This window comes from Amblyomma maculatum, chromosome 7 (genome assembly GCF_055883805.1).
Source record: "Amblyomma maculatum isolate TAMU_Amacu chromosome 7, ASM5588380v1, whole genome shotgun sequence".
In the NCBI taxonomy this organism is placed as follows: Eukaryota; Metazoa; Arthropoda; class Arachnida; order Ixodida; family Ixodidae; genus Amblyomma; species Amblyomma maculatum.
In genome coordinates, this window is record NC_139350.1 from 136,333,130 (window position 1) to 136,360,042 (window position 26,913).

Sequence of the window (26,913 nt, forward strand, 5' to 3'; positions counted from 1 at the left end):
GGGCGAAACGGCGCTTTCTGCGACCGCCGCCGCCGGGTGGAAGCATGTCGGGGACTCCGCAGCGAGGCCGGTGCATGGTACGCAGAGTGGCCGCATCGAGCTCGCCGGTGATGGGGAATCGTGTATACTCCTGAAGGCGCCGCAACGCGCTGCGCACGTGCGCGCCCGGATCGGACACGAGGCTGCCCGGGTGCTCTTTGTAGTAGCCGTAGCACTTTAGATATGCGACAGCAGCCTAGTCGTTCTCGGTGCCGACTGCTACGGCGGCGGCCGATAGCGTCAACAGCGGAACAATCAGGCCGTTCATGTCTAATTGCGCTTGCAATGATTCGATACGCAAAGCCGGTATTGTTGATTGTTGCATAAGAATCTCTTTATAAGCGGCAGGCATCGGGAAAAAAGAGTCGCAAAATGTGCAGCGGCCTCAAATAGGTGGCCAGAGTGCAGAGCGACGGCTCGTCCAAGGTGGTGGCGAGGTTTCCCAGGCGGCCCTGGGACAGGGCCAGCGTCATTAGGCGGCGGCTGCCACGATTCACCGTGCTCCACATGAGTCGAGACGCCTCTGCTGTGTTGGCGTAGCCCATGAATTCTGTGAGCCGATCGATGAACACGGGCGCCTCCACCACGTTGTCCAAGGCGATGGCGTACCTGCAGATGAGACACAACAAAGGTTAGGCCTAAGCGCGCCGCCTCCTTCCTATATACACACATACCGATCCTGCTCCTCTTGTTCTCGCTGATGTTCGCCGCCTTTGGCGCAGGCAGAATGGGCCAGTCGACGGGCAATAGTGTACATGCAGCGCCGGTTGCGCGTCAGAACCCGGTGCCAGGGCAACGAGCGCTTGCCCGAGTACCACTCGGCCCCGTGAGTGATCCTGGTGTTGCTCAGGAGCAGCCGGTGGTACAGATCTTTTTTCGTCAACGGCATCGTGCACGATCGCAGAGGGGACAGGGGCCCGAGCAAACACTGCATGGCGTCCCGCATCGCAATGGCGTTGGCGGCAACGGCGTTCTCCCTCGTGGTGGAAGAGGCGGCTACACCGCTCACCGAGGCCTCATCGTTAGTGACGCTGGTGCGAAACCTCGGATGCAAGCGCGGTCGCTTGTTGGCCACGCGCGGTGCGTCGTCGTCGTTCGAATCGCTGCTCTCGTCGATGTGGTCGACGGAGGGATATACGTTGGTAGATAGCAGCCACAGTTTCGGGTTGTTGGCCGCGGCTCTGACAAAGAAATTGAGAAACGTCAGCGCGCGCGCGAGAAGAGACACACAGCATACTCACTTCAAGAGGCCAGCCTGGTCCTTGATGGTGTGCGCGTACGTGCAGTGTTCCAATTTGAGGCCGCCGCACCAATTGGCCACCTCGCAGAGCCACGGATCGACGAGGCTGCTCAGTACGGCCGAGCGCGCCACAAACTGGCAACTGCCCCGGCGACCGAGCTTCACCAGCCAGGCGCACCACTCGGCCAGCTCGGGCGTCAAAAGCTGATCGCGGCAGGCTGTGGACATTGTTAGCCACACGTTTGTGTCCCCGGGCCCGGTGAGCAGGAACGTGACTCGCCAGCCCTCTTCCTCGATCACCAGGTACAGCACGTCGCGCAGGAACCCCGGCGGCGGCTGGATGCACACTCTGTGTTGGCAAATGTCAATCAGCCACTGCGCACAATCTCGGTCTAGCGCTTCTAGAAGCTGCGCGGCCGTCGGCCGAGGACCCCCCAGTGCCAGCGGAGCCAAAGACGACAGCCCCGTGTACCACGAGTGCGGCTGAAACGGAGCTTTGAAGTAAATGTCGGTCAGCGACGGGTACTGCGCCACGTAGGACGCAGCGTGGGCCCAGGCCAGTACTGGATTCGGGGTGGCCATCCACAGCGTGTGCATGGCGGGTAGGGGTAGAGGCTGGCTTAGCGTCGTGCCTTCCATCTGCTCTTCGACGATGGTTGCTTGGGCCGCGAGATCGAGCATCGCGTGTACCGGGCTCGTGCTAGGAAGCCAGAAGGTTAGGCGGCGCCCGTTGGCCGCTTCGATGCCCACTGCAGCGCGGCGACGACAGCGGCTCAGGAAAAGAGCCACGAGTTGGTTCAGACCGGGGATGTTTCCAAAGAGAGCCTCGTTGGGGTCTACGCCATTAACGTCTAGATCGAGAACGTCGTAATGACACTGAGTCTTGAATTGCAGCAACTCCAGTACCACCAGAATCTGTCCGGCATCGAAAAAAAGAGAGATGTAAGAGTCAGGTAGAAAAGTGGGGGGGGGGGTTAAACACGTTACCTGCTCGCTGCGGATTTCGATGCAAAGCTTATCGAGGTGTCGTCGGGCAGCTAGCACGGCCGCCAGCAGTTCCATTCGCGTCTGAGTGTCGGGCGCCGGGATGTCAAAGCGCAGCAGGCAATGGTGGGTACACACTACCTCGCGGGCCACGTTCACGGCAGCGTTGGTTGCCTTTTCCCCGTCGATATACAGCTCAGGAGCCACGCAGATATGTCTCGTACAGCAGTCGTCCGTCCCCGGCTCCATGGCAAACCGGATCCTCACGCCAGCGCCCAGTACAACTGCCGAACGAACGTCCGCACGTGGTATGTCAGTCCTAGGACCCAAAAGCTTGCACTTCGCCGTCCCCCTACATAGCATTCTGTCAACCCTCTGTGGCGCTGCTAAATCTTCGTCCTCGTCGCTTTTCTGCCGTTCTTGCCACATGATTGCCGGTCCGAGAAAGAGATGGCGCCTCTGTTCCCGCATACACCGACGTTCCGCGCTATTCTGCGTGCGGCGCACTGCAACGGAAGAATTGAGAGAGAGCGAGAGAGAGAGGAGCGCTCCGGCAAAAACACGTGGCCAGCGCATAGCCAGCTATATGGCGAGCGCGCCCTCGTGTGACGCGTTTTCAAAGTGGTGTGCTTCCAAAGCACCGTCGAGCGGCGCTGCTGCTCCTGACAGGGAGCGCCATCTCTGACAGAAAAATTGAAACTGAGGATACATGCGGCGGCACCACTATAGTGCCTAGAATATACTGGCTAGTGTGACAAGCGCCCGCGCTTCCCTATGGGCGAGGATGGCGCTATTTGCAATGAAAGCCAATCGTTAGCGGAAGAGAGCGCTGCTTGTCGGGAGAGTGCCACCTGAGCAGACGACGCAGTTTTCTCTCTTCAGAATACGGCAATCTGTTGGTGTTCTGCGTGCGTGTTAAACCTGCTTCTGCGCGTCTTTTTCTTTCACGAAGGTGCAGTAGTTTATTTACGGTGTAGGTGTTTGCTCATGCGAGTCGTTCCGCACTTCTACCTGCTCGGCGACGATTGCATCGGTTTTTTTTTCTCGTTTTGTGCGCGCGCTCTGTGCTCGCCTGTATCCCTTCTTTTTTTACTGTGTCGCGAGTGGTGAAGCGCGGTTCCCGATTGTTGTTTCCCCAGTGCCTCTCACTAGACTGCAGAGAAAAATGCCAAAGAGAAAGCGGTGGTGCACAGAGAAGACTTGCTTTTTTGGCAAACGGGGCTACCGCTAGAACAAGGAGAATACGTATTACTGCGCTATCTGATGCTACGTAAGTACGCATTCTGTACAATGTTAACGAAGCATCGATAGAAATGACGGGAGGTAAACGGCAACTGCTTTTGTTGGCGAAAAACATTTTTAGAGCATGCATGCAGTTATATTCACAAGGATGCAAACCTGGGCGAGTCGGTAACGGTGCTCCATAGCAGTGTGTAGCACAAAGAGTGTACATAGGCGCTACAGACAGCACCTGTGTTGTGTACCTTTTCTGTGTCCCTCGATTGTCCTTTTGCGCTACACATATGTCATATGGATGCAGTTATATATTAGGCGCATGTTTCACCGTAAGCGCGGCATTACCAACGAGCTTCATCGTAACCGGCCGCGTCTCGTGCATATTGTGTATCTGAGAAAAAAAAAACTTCGTCAGCTTCTTCATTCAAAAGATGGTGACTTCGGCAAAACCTTGTGCAATCGCAGGCCGCGATGTACCTTAATTAGCCGCTGTAAGTAAAGGTTCCTCGTTTGTGTTCTGCTGTTTTTTTTTATTTTTTATATTCAAATACCTCACGGGCTCCGATTGGAGTATTATGTGAGGAGGGTTACATAACTGCAGGGTGTGAAACAGAAGCATGTAGAAGATAGTTATTTTAACATCGTTATTTTCAAAACGTTAACATTATACCCTCCACAGCTTGTGCCCAAGACGGCACCAAAAAGGAAGGAAAGAAACATATGCGAGCAGCAACCAGCTCGTAAACGCCATAAGCGGGACGCAGGGACTGGACCCGGCGATTCGGGCTCGGAAATCAACGAGGGCTCCTGTTTTCTCGAAGCTGGCTTTCAAGACTGCAACGACTCCTCCGGCTCCAGTGAAGCGGGCATTGTGGGTGAACAGAGTGGCAGCCAAGCTATACACTGCAGACACCTAACCACCACGGAGGCCGACATCCGTTTGAGGACATTCTCATTCCGGTTACATGAATGCGGATACCTTCCGTGGATGACAGCCTAGCTTATGCTTAAGACCCAATAACTTTGAAAAGATGAAGGTTGACCTTGCATTCCAACTTTTTGGAGATGAGGTTATTAAAAGACTTTTTTTGCACCGGCGGCATGTGGAGACTATATACACTCGGGTGCAACCAACAGAAGACTTCGTCAAGCTAATCAATCGCCTGATACGAGTAATGACCTTCAGGATAACCAAGCGTGCACTTAAGCCGGGTAGCCCAGACATGCGTTTCTTGGAAGACTTTTTAGGATATCTGGACAAGTGGGAAGAACATGCCAGCATTGCCTTCCACTCGCATTGTCACCTTTGATTAAACATGCTGCCTTCGTTCTATTAAACCGAATCTGTGTTTCGTGACTTGTATCCTTTGAGTTTGAATTCCTCCAAACGCGAAAGCTCTCATGTGCGTTTACCGGGTTAGCGTGTGGCTCACGTACCGATTGAGCTTTCAAGTTCGAGCAATCTGCACAAAGCAATTCGATATTAACATTAGCATGTTAAAACGTTATATCAATCGTAAGCTCCTGAAAGAGCTCTAAAACAAAGTATTAAACGTGAGCCAAAGCAACGCGCAGCTCCCTTTCCAACTCTCAGCAGCGCGGCGCAATGTGCGCGAGAAACCGGCTCGCACCCTCTCGCACCACAGCGCCGCTATGCGGCCGCCGGCGGCTTTCATTGCTATTCGAGCCATCCCAGCCGGCGCGCTCGACACACTAGTCAGTATATTCTAGGCACTATAGCACCACATATATAGTGCTCTAGAATATTGGGCAGTGTGACGACCGGCGCCGGAGAGCGGGCCGCTTTTGCGATGACAGGAACCGACTCCCGCGAGAGGGCGCGGCGTGCAACAGGGTGCCACGTTCGCCGCTCGGCGTGTAGCGGCCGCGGGGATAGCGGGGGTACAGAGGAGGGACGCGGTTCTTTTTGGAGCTATTTTGATACGCTACGCAAATGAGGCGATATTTAATAAAGGGGCTACTTATTACAAGTGTTTAAACTCATCCCTGCCATTCCATTTCGTTAATCTGGAGATGCCGTGCTCGCTTGGGCAGTCCTACGGAGCAGCGCGCGATGTTTTAATCGCTATTTCAAACTCTTTCAACATTTCTTCCTGCGGACAGCCATAAATCGTCCAGATGAGCTTGTACTTAATGTTTTCAACGAAGCGTGGTGTTTTGCATTCGTTCTTCCATTAAGGGAATAAAGGCTACTGCCGAGGAGCGCTATAAGCACGCGGAGAAAAACAGTATACATGTGAATCAAAGCTTGTGCTTCGTAAGTCTCTTAGGAACAGCTTATTTTTTACGAACCTTATTTACGAATACCTGCTTACATTTTGTAGCTTGTGCTTATTAATACATAACGTTTATCTTAAATCGTCAGTAATTTGTAACATATCTCTTTAATAGGCGTTCTTTATGTGCCCTAATCACCGCCTATAGAAATTACAAATACAGTGTGCGAGCAAAACACATTTATTTATTTTCGTTCTAATATAAAACACTTTAGTATTTAGCGGCAAAAAGAAAAAAAGGAAAATTAACGCGACTCAAGCATTTATTCTCTGTTCGTAATTAACAAATACATATATCGCGGACATCTGTTTACGTGCCGCTGACCAAAGGGTGAACCAGCTGTTTAGATTTAAAAAAATGTCAAGTACAGTTAGGGCAATACTTCAGATAAAATATGAAAAATTCAACCTGTCACATACGTATACGAGGGAATACGTTCATAGTGGGCACTTGAGAGCTGAAGCTTTGCTGACATCAAATGGTATAGAGCAAAAAAAAAACACTTATAATTGCGCATCGTATTGGCAGATATGATACAGTTTTTGGCGCGCACCGCAAGAAAACGAAAAATGCGAAAACGGTGACGGGCACCAAATGCGCATGCAATTTTTATAGGGCCGAATTCAGATGCGGACATTAATGCGTGTTTATTCTTCGAGTGTGTGGTATGAAATGTTAATAATCGACTGGATATACTCACCAACTACTGCTGGCCGGACTATAATCAGGCTACTTGCCGCGGGTAATATTTGCAGAACTAATCAGGCTATAATTGTTAACAAGGTTGATATTACACGTGGAATACTTCCAAGGGAATTCAATTCTTTTCCCTTTGAGAACTCTTGCCATGGTTCGCTTACTTCGCAAAGAGCGAAGCCGCAAAAACACATGAAATTTCATTACTTCAAGTGTGAGCTTTCTGGTGCTCTAAGTAGGTAAAATTTTTGAACCTCCACATTTTAGATGAAGGTTGCAAAATCTGAAGTGCAAAGGCTTCCAAAAGGATCCTACACCCGAGCTAAATTTTTGGGTAAATTGCGACTATAGCTTGGAGCCTATGGCGCAGATTTTGTTCGTGGCGAACAACCGTGCCGGCCTCACAACCTCTCTTTCGCTGAACGATTATGTAGCGGAAGCGAATTAGGCGTACACTATGGCCTCTGCGTCCCCCATTTTCCATCGTTCTTTCTTTTTCAAAGCTATTCTTTTTTTTTTTTCATTTTATATGTGCACCAAAACAGGACTAGACCGATCTTCTGGGGTCAATTTGACTTACATATTACCGGTTGCTTGAGCACGCAGAATAAAAACTACCTAGAATGAAAACATTTTCTGGAACAATTAAGTCATTGTCAAACTATAATGCATTGAGATTAAATGTCTTAAGTATAGCGCGCATCTCTGGGCATTTAAAGCTACCCGTTACAACAATGTTCCAACTTATGGAAAGAAAATAAAATGGTTTGTTCTTATATTAGTGTACAGTTTTACAAAGTTGTTGACTTAAATTTCGACGCTTATATCTACGCGTTTGTTTGCAGCCTTTTTGTGCACTGCTTTCTTCTTAATTCCCAGGCCTCCATTTGATTCTTAAGCTCGATTGTTTGCCTTTTTTTATTGCCTGTCATATTTCTCCATTTTTCTTCGTATTCAGCTGCCTGCTTTCTTCTCCATCGTGCGTTTGCTGCGCCGCACGACAATTCCAAACCTTTGTTCACATTCGCGGTCGCTCTTTTCACTTCTTTCTCCCTCCCTTGTAGGCGACACGTTTCTTTTCTTTTTTTCTGTGCATCCTTTACTTCCCACTTCTTCCACCTTTCCTGACCCACTGTGTTTAGTTATTTAGTAGCCGTTTACCTGGTGTAGTGTCGTTCGTTTTTCATGTCTCTACCTCTATGCGGGGTAGTCCATATTTATTTCATTCAAACTGAATGCCGACTTTTCTTGTGGCTTCAGGTGACTTCCTGTAGTCGGCATAGTCTGCGCTTAAAACAACGGAATATACCATTTTTGACTGTTTTGATAATGGGGTTACTGTGGCCAGCTTTAGTCAGCGCTCGAATGCACATGTTGCATGTTCGACTTCTTCATACATCCTGTCTCCACACGGCCCTCTTTTCAAAACGAGTGCTTTTCTGGACGTCAATTAGGTGCTTCAGGAATGCTAAAGCAAGCTGTACGGCGAGTGAAGCGTGGTGTGCGAGTCTGATATTGTACGCCCTCTCCAAGCTGTTTTCTTGGAGCCCAGCTCCTGTCATGTTGTTTCCACGAGGTGTTGCCGACGGCCAAAAGGGAAAATAAATTAGGTGATTTGCTAACAGTACTTAGCCCCATTAACCGGCATATTTATAAAATCTTGTCGCGAACAGCTCGAGACGACGCACAAGCAAACAAGAACGTACAGTGCGCGCGGTATCCACCCTGCTGCACAGCGCGCATACGCGGACGCCCGGACGGCTGACACACCAGTTGCTGGTGGCGCCCTCTGCGCAGTGGCGCCTCCGTCATCGCAAAAGCGGCCCCCCGCTCCCATGCATTTCGCGGCGCGGTCGACACACTGCCCAATCTTCTAGAGCACTATACCACATAGGCATCCCGTGCAAGTTTTCTCCTTTCGCTCGCTCGCTTCCGCGCACGTGCAGACGTCTCGCGCTGCTTTGTCGCGCGGACAGAAAAACACACACTGGACGCCGCCGGCTCATCTCGCTGCCTTCACGGCGTGCGCCGTGCGCTTTCTCTCGCAAGAACACGCGCCTTGACGCGCCCCCGCAGGCGCACTGCGACATGGCACCTGCATTCCGTCTTGATTGGGCAACCTGAGCCGTATTTTCATGAAGGATACTTAATTATAGGTGGGAAACTTTTTATTCACATCTGCACTGTAGAGCAGACGGGGATGAGTAAATACTGATTGTGAATGCGTCCCACGTTAGCAAAAACGTAGGAAGTGCATCTCGAGGTAAGTCCGCTATGTAATTAGTATATAATATGTTTAAAAACTGCTAAAGTATAATCAGTACAGTGAAATAAAATGGCCCGCTCGTTGACCATCGTTTTGGCCTGTAGCATGCGATCTATATACGGATTTGTTTTTTATTATTACGACGTATGAAAGGAAATCTTGCAGTAGAAGATAAAGTATATAGTCCGGCCGAAGGAGGTGTATCTTCAAAGACAAGAACGCTAGCAATCTCATAAGCACATGCGTGCTCCGTGCGCTGCACGCGACATAACCATCTCGCTGGCTCGGAAGGCAGGTGAAATCCAAGCTTGTACTACATAGTGTTTTATTTCGGTTCTTATTTGGTTTGCACTCACGAACCCTGTGACACGAATGGGGTGCTTCGTGCGAGTAGTGTCAGTCGAGCCATCGCTAGGATCACTTTTGTACTGCACTTCCGACATATCTTCGTTAATAAATAATAATAATAATAATAATAGTAATTGGTTCACGTATTGGCCAATTTGCGAAAATTTGTGAAAGCGTCTCAGCAAGGCATGTTTTTCAACGCCGCCCCCACCCCCGAAAAAAAAAGAAAAAGGCCTCGTTCCTAGATATTTTCTTGGTCAATCTAAAAATGAAAAGGCAGCTGTGGACACTTAGGGCACATTCACACATCAGTCTCGATCGCGGACGTCGCATCTGTTGATTTGGTTGCTTTCAGATCACTCACAAAGCAGAGAGAGAGTACAGAAAATCGGCAAAACTAGACACGCGAGGAGCGAAGAGCAAGATAATCTTCCATCCTCTTCACTTTTTATGCATGGTGTTAAACCACTGTACTTTTTTGATGCCTCTCCAAGACATCTTTGTCAACTGTCAACATTTCTCAGTTTACGAAGAAAGGGGAAATTGGCTCTTTTCGTTTCCACAAAGAACGCGAGACTTCTCAGAACGCTGTCATGCGGTTGGAAAACAGGTCTTGCGGACACGCTTCCAAAAGGAATCTGCAAAGTTTCACACGTGAGCCTCGTCTTTTGGTGATTCGCCTATTATTTTGGCTTCCCCTGATACAATGCTACTTAGTACGTCCGTTTCGCATAAGCGGAAGCGTTTTTGTATCGCCAAATAACCGCCAGGCGCAACGCGATCGCCGCGCGTGCACAGGAAGCTAGCGGAGCGTCTGCTCCGGCGAAGCCCCATCGTTTCACATTTCGCCAGCACGCCAGGAATGCGGCGCTGCCGTCGCGCGGCGAAACTTGAGCTTGGGCTCCCTTCCGGCGCGCGCGCCATGATTCATCCCCAATAAGGGAGAGCAATGACACACACACACACACACACACACACACACACACACACACACACACACACACACACACACACACACACACACACACACACACACACACACACACACACACACACACACACACACACACACACACACACACACACACACACACACACACACACACACACACACACACACACACACACACACACACACACACACACACACACACACACACACACACACACACACACACACGCACACACGCACACACACACACACACAAGATATGGGAAATCATCAACAACAATCTTTATTGCACAATCACTGCTTTCCGCTGCTCTTGCTTTCGCGGGGCGGACAGTTGTTGCAGCTGTTGGATCGCCGCTTGGTCGTCGTCCGGCTGCTGCCGCAGCAGCCGATTTCAGCCATCTTAATTTGCTCCAACGCAAACGTTAGCTTGCAGAGATCGCGGGATTTAGAAAGCCAGACACCGCAGACAGGACGTCGGTGCCGAGACGCGCACTTGCCGGGCTCAGCATGTTTCGCGAGTTGGCCTGCTCCAGTACGCACCTCGTGTGAGATCACAGGCACCACTGAATCGCCCGTTTTGCTGAGGCAAGCGGGGCGTAGTTGAGAGCCTCGCTCACAGTCTTGACGAAGAACGGGTTGTGCGCCCAGTATTCTACAGCTGTCATGGTGCGCAACGACTCGATTGTTTTGCGATGCCTCCAAGCTCGGCTCACTTGAATGGCCGCATGCACCATTCCGTTGAACGCGTCTCTAGCTCGGACGGCCATATGCAGTCTCGGGTACATACGTAATGTTCGCAAATGGCTCGTTCGAAATGCCAGTCCCGGATTGCTCATCAGTGCGGCTGTGTGGGGTGTGTAGCGCGTCCAGAAATGCCTAAAGAACACCCCGTTCAGCGACGAGCGCGAATAGGCCGCGACGGCCGCTTTCCACTCTTGGGAATCACCGGTCATGCGGCTCAGTATTTCAGAGTACTTGTCCAATTCTCCGTATACGACGTCGGCGACAGAGTGCGGCGGAGTGTGCATCGAAAACGCCACCGTTTCCATTACTTGTCGTTGTGGCTCGTCCAAAAAATAACGAAAATGTTCGTCCTCGTCGTTGCTCCAGTCGTCCTCCTCCCAAAACTCCCCGTCGTCGAGAGGCATCCCGAAAGAGCACAGCCGAGTCTCTGCGGCTACGCGCTTATACTGCGATGGGCGAAGCAACTTTCCGAACTGACGCGTGACCCAAGTGCAGGCTGCTGCAATGAGAGACGATATTCAAGACGTCACTCGTGCAGTCGTCGCCCGCCTCTGTGTTGAATGGACACGAGATCTCAATTTCTAGCTCTCCTCCGGTGCCCACGGCATTCAAAAGCTTGACAAAGTTCACCAGGTGTCCCTTGCAGAAGCCGTTGACGGTTGCCGTGCAGTCGCCGATTTCGGAACCACCGCGATACGGCGGAGGAACCGAGATGTCGAATTGGGCTCCTCGCACCACAACCTGGCGAGGACCCTGCAGGCACAGGCCCATCTTGTTCCCGCTGTAGGTCTCGGCGATGTGCAGGGACTTTACGCTCACCGCACCCTCCAGCTTGGCTGTCAAATTGTACATTTCGCTGGTTCTCCCGTGAAAAAAGGTTGGGCCCAGTCGGACACCCACAACTGCTGCCGAAATAGCAGCTGGTAGTGTTTGCGAGAAAGCTGACCTCTGGCTGTCGCCATTTCTCTGCCGCCGCCGCCGTTGATTGCTAGCGTGCCCAGGGTGGCCGATTCCACGGTTTGCAGCGCGAGAGCCAGCGTGGACTCGAGAACGTCGATGCTGGTCCACAGGGCAGCCAGAGAAGTAGTAGATTGCTGGCTGGGCAACAGGGCTGTCAGCGGAAAAGTAGATTGCTGGCCAACGTATTCCACCGTGTGCAGACGAGGCAATCCGGCTGGAAACACGGCAGACGGGAACAGCACTCGTACATCTGCCACGAAAGGCACCAGGGCATACCGGGCGGTCAATCCGAAATCTCCAGCATTTTCGCCGCCGCTGGCATCGCAGCGCAACTCGACTGTGCCGACGTCTTGCACTTTGTAGATGACGATGAAATGGCGCTTGCAGCGACCACCAAGCAAACGGAACAACGGCTCGAAGGCGTCGTTACAAATGTCTCCTTACAGTTCGAGGGTGATGCTGTTCCAGGACCCCTTGATTGATATCTCATGTACCAGCATGCGAGCAAGCTTCGGCATTACCTTTTCGATGACCAGAGTGTCTCGCTTGAGCGGGGACTGCAGGCACATTCGTAGCATGGTGTGGTGGCAGGCACAAGTCAAGTCTGCAAACCGCATGTTGGATGAGCAGCACGGGTGAGGAGCACGCGGATGGGTACATGAGCCGACTATTTGCATCTTGTTTACGTAGTCGTAGTGCTCCCAATGCCTGAGACTGAACCCACCGTAGCCGTGCAAGATAAAAATCTTAGAGTCTAGCGGCCTACAGTAGTCGAACTTGATTGGAGAGGAATACGGGTAGACTTCAGTGGGACGATGCATAGTCAACTGCGAGCAGCGAGCAACTGAACTGCGATGACCGGCGCGACGCCTCTGCACGTGTGTGATAGAGAGAGAGGTGGTTGTGACTAACAAGCACAGGAAACCGGACGCGAGAACGGAGCGCGCGCGGGGCGGAAACCGCGGCGCGCGCGCGTGCAGCTGTAGGCGGAGCTATGCGAAAGGGGGGGGGGGGGGGGGAAGGCGACGCGCCGTAGTTCTCCTCTCGCCCCCCCCCCCCCCCCCCCACCCTAGGGTACTTATAGGCGCCGCTGTAGTATTACTGGAAATATCTGCACTTGTCTGTAGCCATAGTAGACTCTTGCGCTGGTAAATCTCTTTGCCCAGCAAATTCGTGGAGAAATCTTTCGAATTTGCGGCTGGCCCTGCTACCCGTGGTCGACGTCTGTATAGGGTTCGATCCTGAAGGAGGCCTACCTTCGTCTTAGCTACGCAAAGAAGCACCCTCATCTGACTCCGGATCCAGTGCTGTTATTCAACAAGTACGGGGGCCACGTTTTGCGGCGTAATCACCAAAAGCACCTGAACGCAAACCCTGAGAAAGTGGTTCACCTCAATACGGCGCTGGATCTGCACCCTTGCTACAGCGACAGCCTACGATTCATCAAGGTGCGGTGCCAATGCGACGCTATTCTACTGGCCGCCGTGTTGAAGTCGAGCGGCCGCCGAAACAGTCTGGTTATCCCAAACATCTCGGCCACCGCCACCTCCCTGGTGCTGGATGCCGCCGTCGGTGAGGACCCCCTGTACACCTTTGAATACCTTGAACTGGGGCTACTGCAAGGAGACATCTACGACGGGCGATACCTGGCTTTGCTGGAGGTGCTACTCAAGCAATGCGTAGGACGCTTCGTCTTGCACTACAGATGCGTCGGCGGTCAAGTTGTGAGCGTACGTTGCGTCGCTCCGTCCACCCTGGGAGGTGAAGACGACCTGGGCTTGCTGGTGCGCGCTGCCACGATACCGCTGCAAACAGACCCCGAGCTACTGTTTCCAGAGACCGTATTCCCGACTGGTGTGCCCCAAATGTACACGATACATTTCAAGACGGCTGCAACGGAGCGCGCAAACATTTACATGGTGTTCTGCGCAGTCGATAGTCTCAAGAGATCCGTAGCTCCCAGCTTGGAGACGGTCGATGGGTCCCTGCTCAAGTAAGACTTTGGAGGAGACTACAGGAGGTTGTTGTCGTCGTCGCAGCAGCAGCAGCAGCTACAGCCAAGGGATCGAAATTTGTTGATTCGCACGCAGCTCTCTATGCGCGCTCTGTGCGACAGCGTGATTGCGCGACCCCGGGACGTTTCAACGGAGAGGCCCGACAACGTGTTGGCACTGCGGCATCTCGACGTTGGCAAGGAATATGACGACTGCATTCTCGGCGTTGTCGTCGGAGGCCCGGTCAACTCGGAGCTGTCGGTGGAAATCGATCTCTGTAAGCCAGCCAAGCTCGAGCCGTGGCAAGAGGAACAATTTGTGCGCAGCGAGCATTTCGAAGCCTGGGTGCGCCTCCTGGACGCGGTGGGAAGCAGAGGGGACTTTTCGTTCTGCCTCGAAGCCTGCATCGAAGACGAAGACTGCAGCAGAAGCGTGCTAGCGCTGGCCTCTCACTGCAACGAGTTGCGCCTTCTTGACGAATCCATACGCGATGCCTGCCCCCCACGGAACTGTACCACTTGGTAGCCCGGGAGACCGGCATCTCCGTGCTTGGCATGTCGCCCGATACGAGATTTTCGCTTCTCCGGCGCCAGCGATTTGCCGATCTCTACCCGTTGACGCCAGACGACGACGAGCTGATAGAAGAAGAAGAGGAAGAAGAACAGCAGCAGGGAGGAGAAGAAGAAGAAGAAGAAGAAGAAGAAATGGATCCGGCAGACGTTGAAATGGACAACTGGCGCCCCGAGGATTTGGACGACGGTGACGTGGGGTTTCGCCTACGAGGAGGCAACCCGTGGAGATTGAAGAAGTCGAATATCGAGCAATGTGCACGGCTTACAGACGACCGTCGCTCAACAGCGTCGAAATGTTATGTTGGTGGTCTCGTTACGATCGCATGGTAGCTGCGCTGGCTTCCAACCCGGGCATGACTTTCGGCCTGCAAGACTTGTTCATATGCACCTTCGACGATTGCGGAAAGGCGTGCTTCTGTTGGCGCACGCACCTGGCAAAGACGAAAATGGAGCGAGCAGCCAAGAGCGTCGCAGTTGCATGGGAGAAGCGTCTGTGCGGGTACTGCAAATTGCAGAGTATTGGGCCCGCAATCCCTTGCTTGTGAGGCTGGTGGCCGACATTCTCGGCTTTGAGAGGCTGCCAATTGCTCGGCGCGCTATTCAGTGGTGTCTGCGCACGTACAGCAGGGACGTGCTTTTGCGAGTGGAAAGTCACAGCTTGCTGGGAACTCTGGGCAGCAAGCTAGTCCCTGACGTACTTGAAGCAGTCTCCAAGTACCTCAAGCCGTCTGCCATCCGAAAGATCTCAATGGACATCAGTCCGGCTTTTCGCAAGCTAAATGCCCATCGCCCAGCCAGCAAGAGACCGGCGTCTCCTTCTCCTGGCGACGACGGCACAGCAAAGAAAATGAGATAGCAATAAAGATTTGTAGCTGTTACATCCCCGGCTCTTGTGCTTGGGACACACCTGTCACTGAAATCGCACGGCGATTCTGTGATGCACAATGAAAACCAAATCGTACGCTGCGCGAGCGCCCGTTCCACAATTTAGGGGTACCCCCAGTTGCTAAAATTTTGCGAGCACCGTCAAGTGGGCCGCTGCAGTAACTCGGCCGTGTGTGCAAAATGAAAACCAATAGTACACTGCGCAAACGCCCGTTCAACAATTTAGGGGGACCCCAGTTACTGGAATTTTGCGAGCACCACCAACTTGGCCGACTGCAGTACACTGCAAAAAAAACTGCGTAAATAAAACGTACGAACCTGCTATAATAGAACGAACGCCTGCTCTGTTGCATGTGAAATCACTGGATGAACCGTAACACGCCCGCAATGCGGCCGTATACGGACAGATCCATACTTGAATACGTGGATGTATGAACAAATAATCTAGGTTGGCTTCACATATGAAGCCATGGAAATTAACGCTAGGCCAGAGAAGCTGGAAAACAAGCAATGGGCTACTTTGTGCCTTCATTTTTGATTACAAAAGCAATATATATGCATTTTATTAAGACAGTAAATTAAGAAACGCGGTGTGTGCACGACATGATGGCGCTGCATAACACACTGACGGCATATGGCCGCCCCACCCTTATTAAACTCCTCGCAGCCATTAACACCATTAGTTTTCCGGCTCCGTGTGACTGAGTTCTTTGTTCTGCGTGTGGACTGGACGCCTTAACCACCTCAACGACCTCAATCAGCACTTTTCCTGGTCTTCGCAAGCAGGTGAGCAAGACTTGATTTTACTCATCGTGTCGCGTCATGGCTTCATTACTCTGAGTTCATTGTTGGGCTAGTTGATGTTCTGACATCAAGAGTATATTCTTTAGCGCAAAGCGACAGGACGACAGATAGAAGCGCCTGTGTTCTTTCTGTCGTCCTGTCGCTTTGCGCTTAATAATATACTCGTGACATCGTTATTACTTGTATGAGACTCTAGTTAATGTGAGAAGTTTGGCTAGCTGGCACGCTTTCATGGTAAAGGACACAAGCGCCCATGCGGTCGCTGTAAACGAACGCTTGTGTCGTCTTGTGGTTATTTGTGCCGTCACCGTCTTTTTCGCGCGCATGGCAGCATGGCGCTTAGCATGTATACTTTTGGTCAGATTTCAGTGTGCTTACGTTCATATCATATTTTTGAAGATCACTTTAATTATATTGTCACGATATTGGCGACTAGGCCCAAGCTTTAGGTACGTCCTTCTAGTCCGGAGCCGATTCACTTCGTCCTCTTTCTCCGAGCGCCACTTCAACGTCTTTCGCTGCGAGCGCCCCCTGGCATTCCTCCCTCCTTAAGCGTGACGCACACGGCACACGTGCACACAGGTGGACAAAAGCAAACGAAAAAAAAAAAAAGTTTGCAGATGCCGTCTTTCAGTTACCGCGTAAAATACGGCTTCATGCGTAGGACATGAACTGTCTCTGGACGAGGTAGCCGACGGCCTCTCTGCTCTGGGCCATCTGGGAGGACCTCATAGTTAACGTCGCTGAGGCGCCGCAAGACTTTATATGGTCCGAAGTAACGGCAAATCAGCTTTTCTGATAGGCCACGGCGTCGAACAGGAGTCCACACCCACACCTGGTCCCCGGTGTTGTAGGAAGCTTGTTTGTGGCGGAGGTTGTACCGGCGTGAATCCTTGTCCTGTTGCTGGGCGATGTGGACGCGTGCTAGTTGGCGTGCTTGCTCAGCATGTTGGGCAAAGTGTTCGGCGTCAGTAGAAAGCTCGGTATCTGTTTCGCAAGGGAGCATTGCGTCCAGCATCGTCCGAACCTCTCTGCCGTAAACTAGGCGAAACGGCGTGAAGCGTGTCGTCTCTTGGACTGCCGTATTGTACGCGAATGTCACATATGGTAGGATAGCATCCCAAGTCTTGTGCTGGGCGTCGACATACATCGCCAGCATGTCCGCAATGGTCTTATTAAGCCTTTCAGTCAGCCCATTGGTCTGCGGATGGTAAGCAGTAGCTTTTCGATGCGCCGTACCGCTGAGATGAAAAACTTCGGCCATCATTTGTGAAGTAAAGGCAGTCCCTCTGTCAGTAATAATACAGGTCGGAGCACCGTGCCGCAGCATGATCTGGTGTACGAAGAAATGGGCAACCTCCGATGCTGTACCACTAGGTAACGCTTTGGTCTCGGCATATCGAGTCAGGTAGTCTGTGGCGATGATTATCCAGCGGTTGCCCCCGGAGGATCGAGGGAAAGGACCGAGAAGGTCCATGCCGACTTGATCAAACGGTGCGCGTGGTGGTATTATGGGCACGAGAAGGCCTGCAGGCTTTGATTGCGGAACCTTCCGACGCTGACATTGCCGACAGCTCTTAACATAGCGCTTAACGACAGTTGCAAGGTTAGGCCAGTAGAATGTTTTTCGTATTCTAGCAAGTGTGCGAGTATAGCCCAAGTGACCAGAAGTTGGTTCATCATGGCACGCGGAAAGGATTTCCTCTCGCAGTGCTGCGGGTACCACGAGGAGGTAGGTTCTCGAATCGAATCTAGAGCTGTGCTTATAGAGTACACCACTTCTCAGGCAGAAAGTTGAGAGGCTCCGAGAAAAGCACTTAGGTATTGTGGCTGGCTGATCTTCTAAATAATCGATCAGGGCTCGTAACTCTGGATCAGCACGCTGCTGATGAGACATGTCTGAAGCATCAACAGCTCCGAGAAAACTACCAGAGTCACCCGTATGTGGTGAAGCGAGCTCGACGGGCGCACGAGAGAGAGCGTCAGCATCTGCATGTTTATGTCCGGACTTGTAGACTATAGTAAGGTCAAACTCCTGTAGGCGAAGGCTCCATCGCGCCAGGCGGCCGCATGGGTCACGCAGGTTGGCCAGCCAACACAAGGAATGGTGGTCAGTGACCACTTTAAATGGGCGACCATAGAGGTAGGGGCGAAATTTTGCAGCCGCCCAAATTACGGCGAGGCATTCCTTCTCAGTAGTTGAGTAGTTCATCTCGGCGCGGGATAAAGCACGGCTGGCATAGGCGACGACTCGTTCCACACCCTCTTGACGTTGCACGAGAACCGCCCCAAGGCCAATGTTACTGGCGTCGGTGTGGATTTCTGTCTCACCGTGCTCATCGAAATGGGCTAGAATAGGCGGCGATTGGAGACGGAGACGCAACTCGGTAAAAGCAGCTTCTTGCTCGTGACTCCAAACAAAAGGGGTGTCTCCCCGGGTGAGCCGAGTCAGCGGTTCAGCAAGATCAGCGAAGTTATCGATAAAACGGCGGTAATAACTGCACAAGCCGAGAAATCTGCGAACAGCTTTCTTGTCACGTGGAATCGGAAATTTCGCAACAGCAGTAAGCTTGTCAGGGTCGGGCTTCACGCCGGCAGCGCTTACGACATGACCGAGGAATTTAAGCTCTTGGTAGCCAAAGTGACATTTCTGTGGCTTAAGCGTCAATTTAGCGGATCGAAGGGCTTCGAGTACTGACCGCAGGCGTTTAAGATGTTGTGAAAACGATTCTGCGAAGACCACCACGTCATCTAGGTAGACTAGGCAACACTGCCATTTAAGCCCGGCGAGGACAGTGTCCATCATCCGCTGAAATGTGGCCGGCGCGGAACAAAGTCCGAAAGGTAGAACTTTAAATTTGTAAAGTCCTTCGGGTGTGACAAAGGCCGTTTTTTCACGATCTCGCTCATCTACCTCAATCTGCCAATAGCCACTTTTTAGATCGATTGACGAAAAGTACTTCGCACGCCGAAGGCGGTCGAGAGAGTCGTCAATCCGCGGCAAGGGGTATACATCCTTCTTGGTTACGGCGTTCAGCTTGCGGTAATCGACGCAAAAACGTAACGTGCCGTCTTTCTTTTTAACTAGAACGACTGGGGAGGACCATGGGCTATTTGAAGGCTGGATAACATCATCTTCGAGCATTTGTTTAACTTGTGACTTAATAACTTCGCGCTCGGTCGAAGAGACGCGGTAGGGGTGCTGGTGAATTGGGCGGACATCATCGAACGTCACGATCTGGTGCTTGGCAATGGGAGTCTGATGCACTTTTGACGATGATGCAAAACACTCTCTGAATTCAAGTAACAATGAAAACAGCTGTTCACGCTGGCTCACCGATAGCTCTGAGCTAATATCGAGGTTGTCGAGGGATGTGGACGGTGGCACGGGTTCTGTGGACAAGCACTCGGAGACTTCAGATATGCGTTCCGCGAAAGCTACGGAAGTATTCCGAAAAAGGTGTCGATACTCGTGCGAAAAATTGGTAACAAGTACCTTGGACTGGCCACAGTTAAGATGGATCAAACTTCGAGCCACGCAGACTCCCTGCGTCAACAGTAACGAGAGGTTAGTTTCGGCTATTGCATCACCATCGTGAAGTGCATTGCATTTGACATTAACGAAGGTGCTGGTTCGGGGTGGCAGCGTGACACTGTCCGCATAAACTCGAAGCACATTGAGTGGTCGCTGTGTACTGCTGAGGGCCACTGCTTTCTCAGTTGAAAACGAGACCTTAAAATCCCGGAGGTCAATAATTGCGCCATATTCACGAAGAAAATCTACGCCCAGAATTAGGTCACGTGAGCAGCTTTTCAGAACGAGGCAGCTTACCACAAATGTCGACTCTTGAATTTGAACCCTGGCCGTGCACATGCCTAGAGGAGTAACCAGATGACCACCCGCAGTGCGAACGTGTGTGCCAGCCCACGGAGTCAAAACCTTCTTGAGAATCGCGGCAAACTGGCTGCTCAAAATAGAATAATCAGCGCCAGTATCCAACAAAGCTCGAACATGGCGACCATCCAGTATTACTGGTATGTCCAACGACAGCTTCTCGCGAATATCAGGCTTCTGAGTGTTTGAGTGCTCTGCGTCGGTGTACGCGGTATGCTTCACCTGCAATTCGTCGTTGTTGCAGGCGCGTTGTTGCGGTGTCCGTTCCACCGGCAATTCTTCGTCGTTGCGGGTGCGTTGTCGTGTCATCTGTTCCACCGGCAATGCGTCGTTGTTGCGGGTGCGTTGTTGCGTCGTCTGTTTCACCGGCAATTCGTCGTTGTTGCGGGTGCATTGTTGCGTTGTCTGTTTCACCGGCAATTCGTCGTTGTTGCGGGTGCGTTGGTGCGTCGGTTCCACCGGCAATTCGTCGTCGTTGCGGGTGCGTCGTGGTGGCGTCGAGGTAGCGTTATAATTGGCAACCGCGGACTTTTCCAATGTCGATTCGTAGAGTTTCCGTGTCCGCGTCGATGGGGGGTCTCCCGCACAGCGAAGTCCAGCGAGCCTACCCCCGAAGGTCGCTGGTTTCAGTTTTCCCGCTGGGGGCTGGGCGATCGGCCCTGCGCTGCCCATGAGGACCTCGCAGCAGATGGCGAAGGGCGAGCCCTGGGCGACGGTGATCGAGATTGCCGCAGACGAGACGGAACACCACGGCGCTGGTCATTGAGGAAATCTTCAACGGCTCGGGGCCGTTCGCCGTAGCGAGGCCGCGGAGAATCGGCGGAAAAACCTTCGAGGCCCAGTCGACGGTAGGGACAGCGCCGATAGACATGTCCTGGTTCACCGCAGTGAAAGCATAAAGGCCGTCGGTCGGGGGTACGCCACTCGTCTGCTTTCCGTCTAGACTGTCGGGAATCCGTTACGTACTGGATCACGGGGGCCGGTGTTGTTGGTGCAGCTACGTTAGCAGGAATTAGGGTCGGCGACTTGGGTGGCGAGTATTGTAGCACCTCGGCGTATGTGGGACGCTGGTGCTCAGGTGGCGTAAGGGGAGGAGCAGGGTGAGGTTCACCGCTTGGAAACGGAGGCCGGAGCGCTTGCTGCACTTCGTCGCGGACAACGCTCGCAATGGAGGTAGAAGCTGGTTGATGTGCGCCATACAGCAGTCTGAGTTCGTCGCGCACAATCGAACGTACGAGCTCACGTAGCGCCGATGCGTCCATGCCATGCGATGGTAACTCGGCAGAGACGGAGGTGGCGTGGACGGTACGATTCTGTGCCGAAGCTCGCTGCTGAAGCACTCTTTCTATTGTGGATGTTTCCGCAAGGAATTCTGCGACAGTTTTCGGTGGGCTTCGCACCAGGCCAGCAAAAAGCTGCTCTTTAACGCCAAGCATAAGGTAGCGCAGCTTTTTGTCCTCGGGCATTGTAGGGTCTGCCCGCTTGAAGAGGCGTGTCATGTCTTCGATATATGCCGCGACCGTCTCGTTGGGCATTTGAACCCGAGATTGGAGAGCGCGTTCGGCCCGTTCGCGGCGATCTGAGCTACCGTAAGCAGCCGCAAGATGACGCTTGAACTCACTCCAGGATGGCAGCTGGTCTTCATGGTTCTCAAACCATGTCCGAGCGCCATCTTCAAGGCTGAAGTAGACGTTGCGAAGCCGGGCGGCGTCATCCCAGAGGTTGAAGGTAGCTACCCTTTCGTAGTGCTGCAACCAGTCGTCGACGTCTTCATAGGTGTCCCCGTGAAAGGTCTTTGGGACGCGGGGGTTCTGAATCGTCACGTAAGTAGGGGCCGCTCCAGGCATTGCGACGACGTCGTGGCTGCCGGTAGTCATAGCCGATGGGGAAAACTCAGGTGGTAGGCCTCGTTGCCTGCGGCTGGTGCGGTGAACAGGCGTTTCTTCGAATATATGACCAGCACTCCTGCTTAGCGGAGGGGTACGGGACATCAGACCTGACCTCCACCAGATTTGTCACGATATTGGCGACTAGGGCTAGGCTATCAGAGCCGGTGCAGGTGGAATTATAAGGTCCAAGCTTTAGGTACGTCCTTCTAGTCCGGAGCCGATTCACTTCGTCCTCTTTCTCCGAGCGCCACTTCAACGTCTTTCGCTGCGAGCGCCCCCTGGCAATATACGCGTTCGCAGCAGGGCACCTTTCCGCAGCAGAACTTTAGTAAACCCATTACATGAATGTATGGTAGGAGGGAGCAAAGGTGCACTTGATCTCGTAACACAAGCGAGTGCGAAACGAGCGGGAAGTGCCGACGCCAGGCTAAGCGATCATAGGGGTTTTTGCGCCATATCCGAAGTTAATAATTGAGTGCAGTAACAAAGGTTCCGTTTGTCGGTTGATGGTTGCATTAATACCAAGCTGAAACATCGCATGTATTCGAAGTTAATAATTGAGTGCAGTAACAAAGGTTCCGTTTGTCGGTTGATGGTTGCATTAATATCAAGCTAAAACATCGCATGCCTTTGTTGCAGCGGGTGAGATGAATCGGCATGGTGCCAGCGGAACCTCTTGGCAAGAATGAATTTATGCCGATTGACTTTGCATGACTGTCCGCTCATGTCATCACAGGCGAGACTGTCAAAAAAGTAATACAGGCGCGAAGACCGCTTGAAACTAGCTCTTTGTGCAGCCCACAAAAGCGTCACTCAGCCAACACAACTCAACCTGTTTTTTTCTTTTTTTTTTTGTTATGATGGGCCTGCACCTCAGTGAACCCTCACAAAGCGAAAGGGGGCATACGACCATGACCCACTCGCTCTCCCTAAAGCGAGCGAAAAAAAAAAGTAAACAATGATGCCTCTCGGTGGGTCTCCCTTTCTACTATTCTCAGCTCGGTTGTCTGGCAGGCCGCCACCCACGGTGCGTTTCCCTTTCCCCTATTCTCACCTTTCTTGTTAGGCGGGTCGCGTTTCTCTGACTTTTGGGCCAGCCAATACAGCGTGCGGTACGATGTTTAAGGCTGCGGCCGCGGGGCGCGGGAATGGCGCAGTTTAAAAGTTGGCGAGCGCCGAACAATCGTTAAATATAATATGACGTTTCGGCCCTGCTACGGGAGCGTTATTCACAATGAAAGAAAAACGAAAAGAAGGTTCATTTATGTACACGCTTCGTGATGTGACGTAAACAGCGGCTGTAAATCGGGGGTAGATTTTCTTCCTTCCGGTTTGGCGCCTGCGACGTAGTTTGAATGTGCAGGGATTCCGAGTGCAGCCTTGTCTTGTTCTTTTATTTTCGAATTACCCTCGCGCCATCCCAGTCGATGTCATGGCACGTCGAAACGGCATATTCTCCCAGCGCGTTTTTTGACACGTGCTTCTTGCTGACATCGTTGTTGTGCTGCTGCAGTCTTTTCTGGAAATCTCCCGTTTCACCAATGTATACATTCTCACGTCCAGAACAAGGGATACTGTAGACAACATCGCCGAACTTGTCTTTTTCTAACTTTAACATTCACCATTGCGTGTCTAAGTTTGCGCGAATTAAGGGGCGTGTATTAAAATTTAAAAATGATTAATGCAAAAGTGTTTATTATCTCGTGAATGGAGTGACCAAGAGCGCACAAGGAGAACCTATCATAGCGCAAATATCGCAAATATCAGGTAATTTGACCCAATTCGATACTGAATCTATAATTCGAGTATGGCCACTTAGTGTTGACCCTCTAAATTCATATCAGCCATCACCAAAATGGCCCCCTACCCCCCCCCCCAAAAAAAAAATTGGACAAAAATTGATCTCCAATTCCTAAACTCAGTATGGGCAATTTAGTGGTGACCTACAAATTGGGATAGGCCACCACCGAAATTTGGGTTCCTGGACTGACAAAATTTGACCTCATCAGAATTTCACCAAAACTGATAACCTAATGCGAGTATGGACAATTCAGTGATGGCCTCTCAAGTCTATCATCCCCGAAATTTGGCCTTCCTGGACCCCCAAATTTGACTTAATCCAAATTTGACCAAAAATGGTGTCTAACCTGTTTAAAGTATGGCCATCTCAATGATATGACTTCTATATTTAGGTGGGCCACCCCCAAAATTTGACCCTTGACCCCCAAAATTTTAATTTCAGAAAGGGCAACTAAGGAAGGGCAGTAAGCAACACAACACAGAGCTCTAGCTGAACTATGCACTAAACTCAGTGATTTTTCATTTCTGCATGTAAGCAGGGTTAAGTGTATCCCACAAATTTTTTTTTACTTGTTACATCACTTCTGAAGACTTCTACACAGCTTGTTTACCCAAGGGCATTTGCCCTGATGCTGCATACTGCAACCATTTCACAGACTCCTTCTGAACTGATTTCATATTAATTGTAGTGGAAGAACTAGTTTAGGGGCTTATGCTGTTTGACAGGAAAGTCTTAAGCCATATCTCTGGAATTGGGCAATATTATGCAAACTATGAAAGTATATTAGAAAGAAAGCACTTGAGAGCACGTTTCTATCTTTGACTCAAAAGACATGAAGTAAAAAAGTGCATTCATAAAGTTCATTTCTTGGGAAAGCTGCCATATATATTGAACACGAAGGTCAGCGTAAAGCATGATCTTGTTTTGTGGTCTTGCTGGCAGTACCAGTTGTTACCTGTATAGCAAATAAGATTTATCAACTTGTATTATTTGCAGCTAACATAGCTGTTTAAAGTCAAACTCTAAGTGAAATAATTTTCCTGAACTCATATTTAACACTTAAAAGTGTAATAGGCATGCTTTTCAAAAGCATACAGGTATACCACTTTTTAGCTATATTACAAAATCAGCATTAGTTTGAATAAACTTGGTGCATTCCACTGCAATTAACTACACTATTGGGATTTTAGCCCTAAGGTGTTAATGCTGACATGTTTCGGTTCAGTAACACCTGCAAACATCTTAAGATACTGCTTCAAATCTTATGGAAAGGCTATGCCATTGCATAAAGCATCATAATTTAATGTACCCTTACGGAAATGCCATATCTGGACTTATAAAAAAAATCCAGATCAGGTATATAAGGAATTGGGCAGATATAATATATTAGGACAGATCTAGGCCAGATAAGGCATATCTGCCCAATTCCTGATTTCGAGTACCAGATAAGGCATATCTGGTTGTATATGCTGTCGTGACGCTGGGACTAAGTTGACCCGGCCTTCACTTGGTAGAGTGCAGAGACTCGGGGTTGATGAAGGATTGAATCTTCGAAGTTGGTAAAATATATACAAGCAGGTTTAATGGCACTTTGAGAAAACTTATTTACATGATTATTTACATGAAAAAGAAGGGTATATTAACAAAATGGCTAGCGTAAAGAGTTCATAGCGAGAAGCGTCTGGATGAGCCGTTTACCCAGGGCTCAGAGCATCATTTCGTGCTCTGCAACGTCCTTAAAACCCCCTATGTCCAGCCCCTCTCTGAAGATGCTGACCAACCAGTTCCAGGGCACGCCCCTCAGATATCGGCATCCAATCGAACACATCACTGCACTGATGGTTTGATGCACTGACTGGTCCGGCATTGTTTCGTTGGGCGTGGTCACTTGTTGGTGGGAAGAGCTTGGGAATGGCGAGGAGGTACATTTCTATTCTTCAGCAAAGATTCGATATGCTGGTTCCGGTAAGTGGATTTCCTTCTCAGAAACCCAAGTGCATGTGCGCGCCGCATACTGCTCCCAGCATTGTCCCTTTCCAGCAATTGCAAATCTTTCCTGCATTCCCGGGAAATCCTCTAATGGCCATAATCACCTTGCTCCTTTCTTGTCCTGTACGTCAGCGGACGTGTCACTCTGTCGTCTCCTTTGGACAGTAGGCATTCCTCACTGGATGATAGCGCTTCTCGACGGGAAGGGTGAACAATTGAACGAAAGCACTTCCGGCTATTTCCCGCAGGGGGACATTTCTTTGTATTTTTCTAGACGTTCCCTTGACAGGGCCAATTTGGCATTTGCAGGGTCTCCACAAAGCAAAACAGGCTTACACAAAAGGATTCATGGCAACAGGCTCACTTAGCGCCCTTGCACCAGCAGCACATATCCATGCCCACAGGCGAACAATAGAGCGTGCCAGTGCGAACGATGCAAGGTCATAACAGCCTCCTCCCCCGCCAGAAGAGTCACGGAGGGCAGCAGTCGCAGCTGCTGCATGAAGAGACGACTAATGGCCTGCACATGAATGCTTGAAGCTCGATGTTGCTTGTCGCGTTGTCTTGATTGTCGTAGGCCAAATTGCTTGAGCTGTCTCTGAAACTCAACCACATGTCTACGCAAGCACTCGGCTCCCGTCTGAAGAGACCAGGTGAAAAGAAAACTGCCATCGTTGTTCGAGAAAAGCCCACACTCAAGACGCTCAGGACCCACGTATGCCTAGAAAACCAAACGTGCTGCTTTACATAGTCACACATATACAAGCGCACGAAAAAAAACCTGATTATCAATTTGGATACATGGTGAGGAACACCTCGGACCGCTTAGAAACCGCGGCTAAGCGCGTCCGCATTCCCATTGAACTTCCCCTTTTTGTATCTTATTTCAAAATTGTACTGCTGTAAAATCAAGCTCCACCTCAGAAGGCGACTGTTCTTCGATGTCTCAGTTTGCAGCCAAGCCAGGGGACAATGGACCGTCTCTACGGTGAATTTGGCCCCTCCAAGATAGCACTGCAATTTTTGAATGGCCCATACAATGCAAGCGCACTCTTTCTCTGACGCGCAATAAGCCCTCTCTCTAGAACTCAGTTTTCTGCTCAGGTAGAGCACGGGGTGCTCATTACCGTCGTCATCTCTCTGGCAGAGAACAGCACCTAGCCCTTGATCACTTGCATCACACTGGACCGTGAATTCTCGGTCATAGTCTGGAGCTCGTAATACCGGACGGCTAATCAGCACAGCCTTCAGGTTTACGAAGGAGGCTTCCTTTTGTTCGTCCCAGACTACATTTGTCGGTTCTGTCTTGCGGAGAGCG

At 51.1% G+C, this 26,913-nt stretch overlaps 1 protein-coding gene across 1 annotated transcript; it reads right to left on the reverse strand.

The window, feature by feature from the left end:
* Positions 1-356: 356 nt before the first annotated feature.
* LOC146184820 (uncharacterized) lies at positions 357-2,664 on the reverse strand. The gene is made up of 4 exons (XM_084608844.1): positions 2,267-2,664; positions 1,281-2,194; positions 714-1,220; positions 357-648 (listed from the first exon to the last, which is right to left on the reverse strand). Exons 1-4 carry the CDS (start codon positions 2,624-2,626, stop codon positions 375-377), a joined length of 2,055 nt encoding a protein of 684 aa, XP_084464970.1. The 5' UTR covers positions 2,627-2,664; the 3' UTR covers positions 357-374.
* Positions 2,665-26,913: the final 24,249 nt, after the last annotated feature.

Excerpts from the sequence above, each read along its gene's own strand:
- LOC146184820 (XM_084608844.1), bottom strand. The coding sequence starts at position 2,626 with ATGCTATGTAGGGGGACGGCGAAGTGCAAGCTTTTGGGTCCTAGGACT. Across the intron at positions 2,195-2,266 it reads TCGAAATCCGCAGCGAGCAG|ATTCTGGTGGTACTGGAGTT; the intron begins GTAACGTGTTTA and ends GATGCCGGACAG. Across the intron at positions 1,221-1,280 it reads GACCAGGCTGGCCTCTTGAA|AGCCGCGGCCAACAACCCGA; the intron begins GTGAGTATGCTG and ends TTTCTTTGTCAG.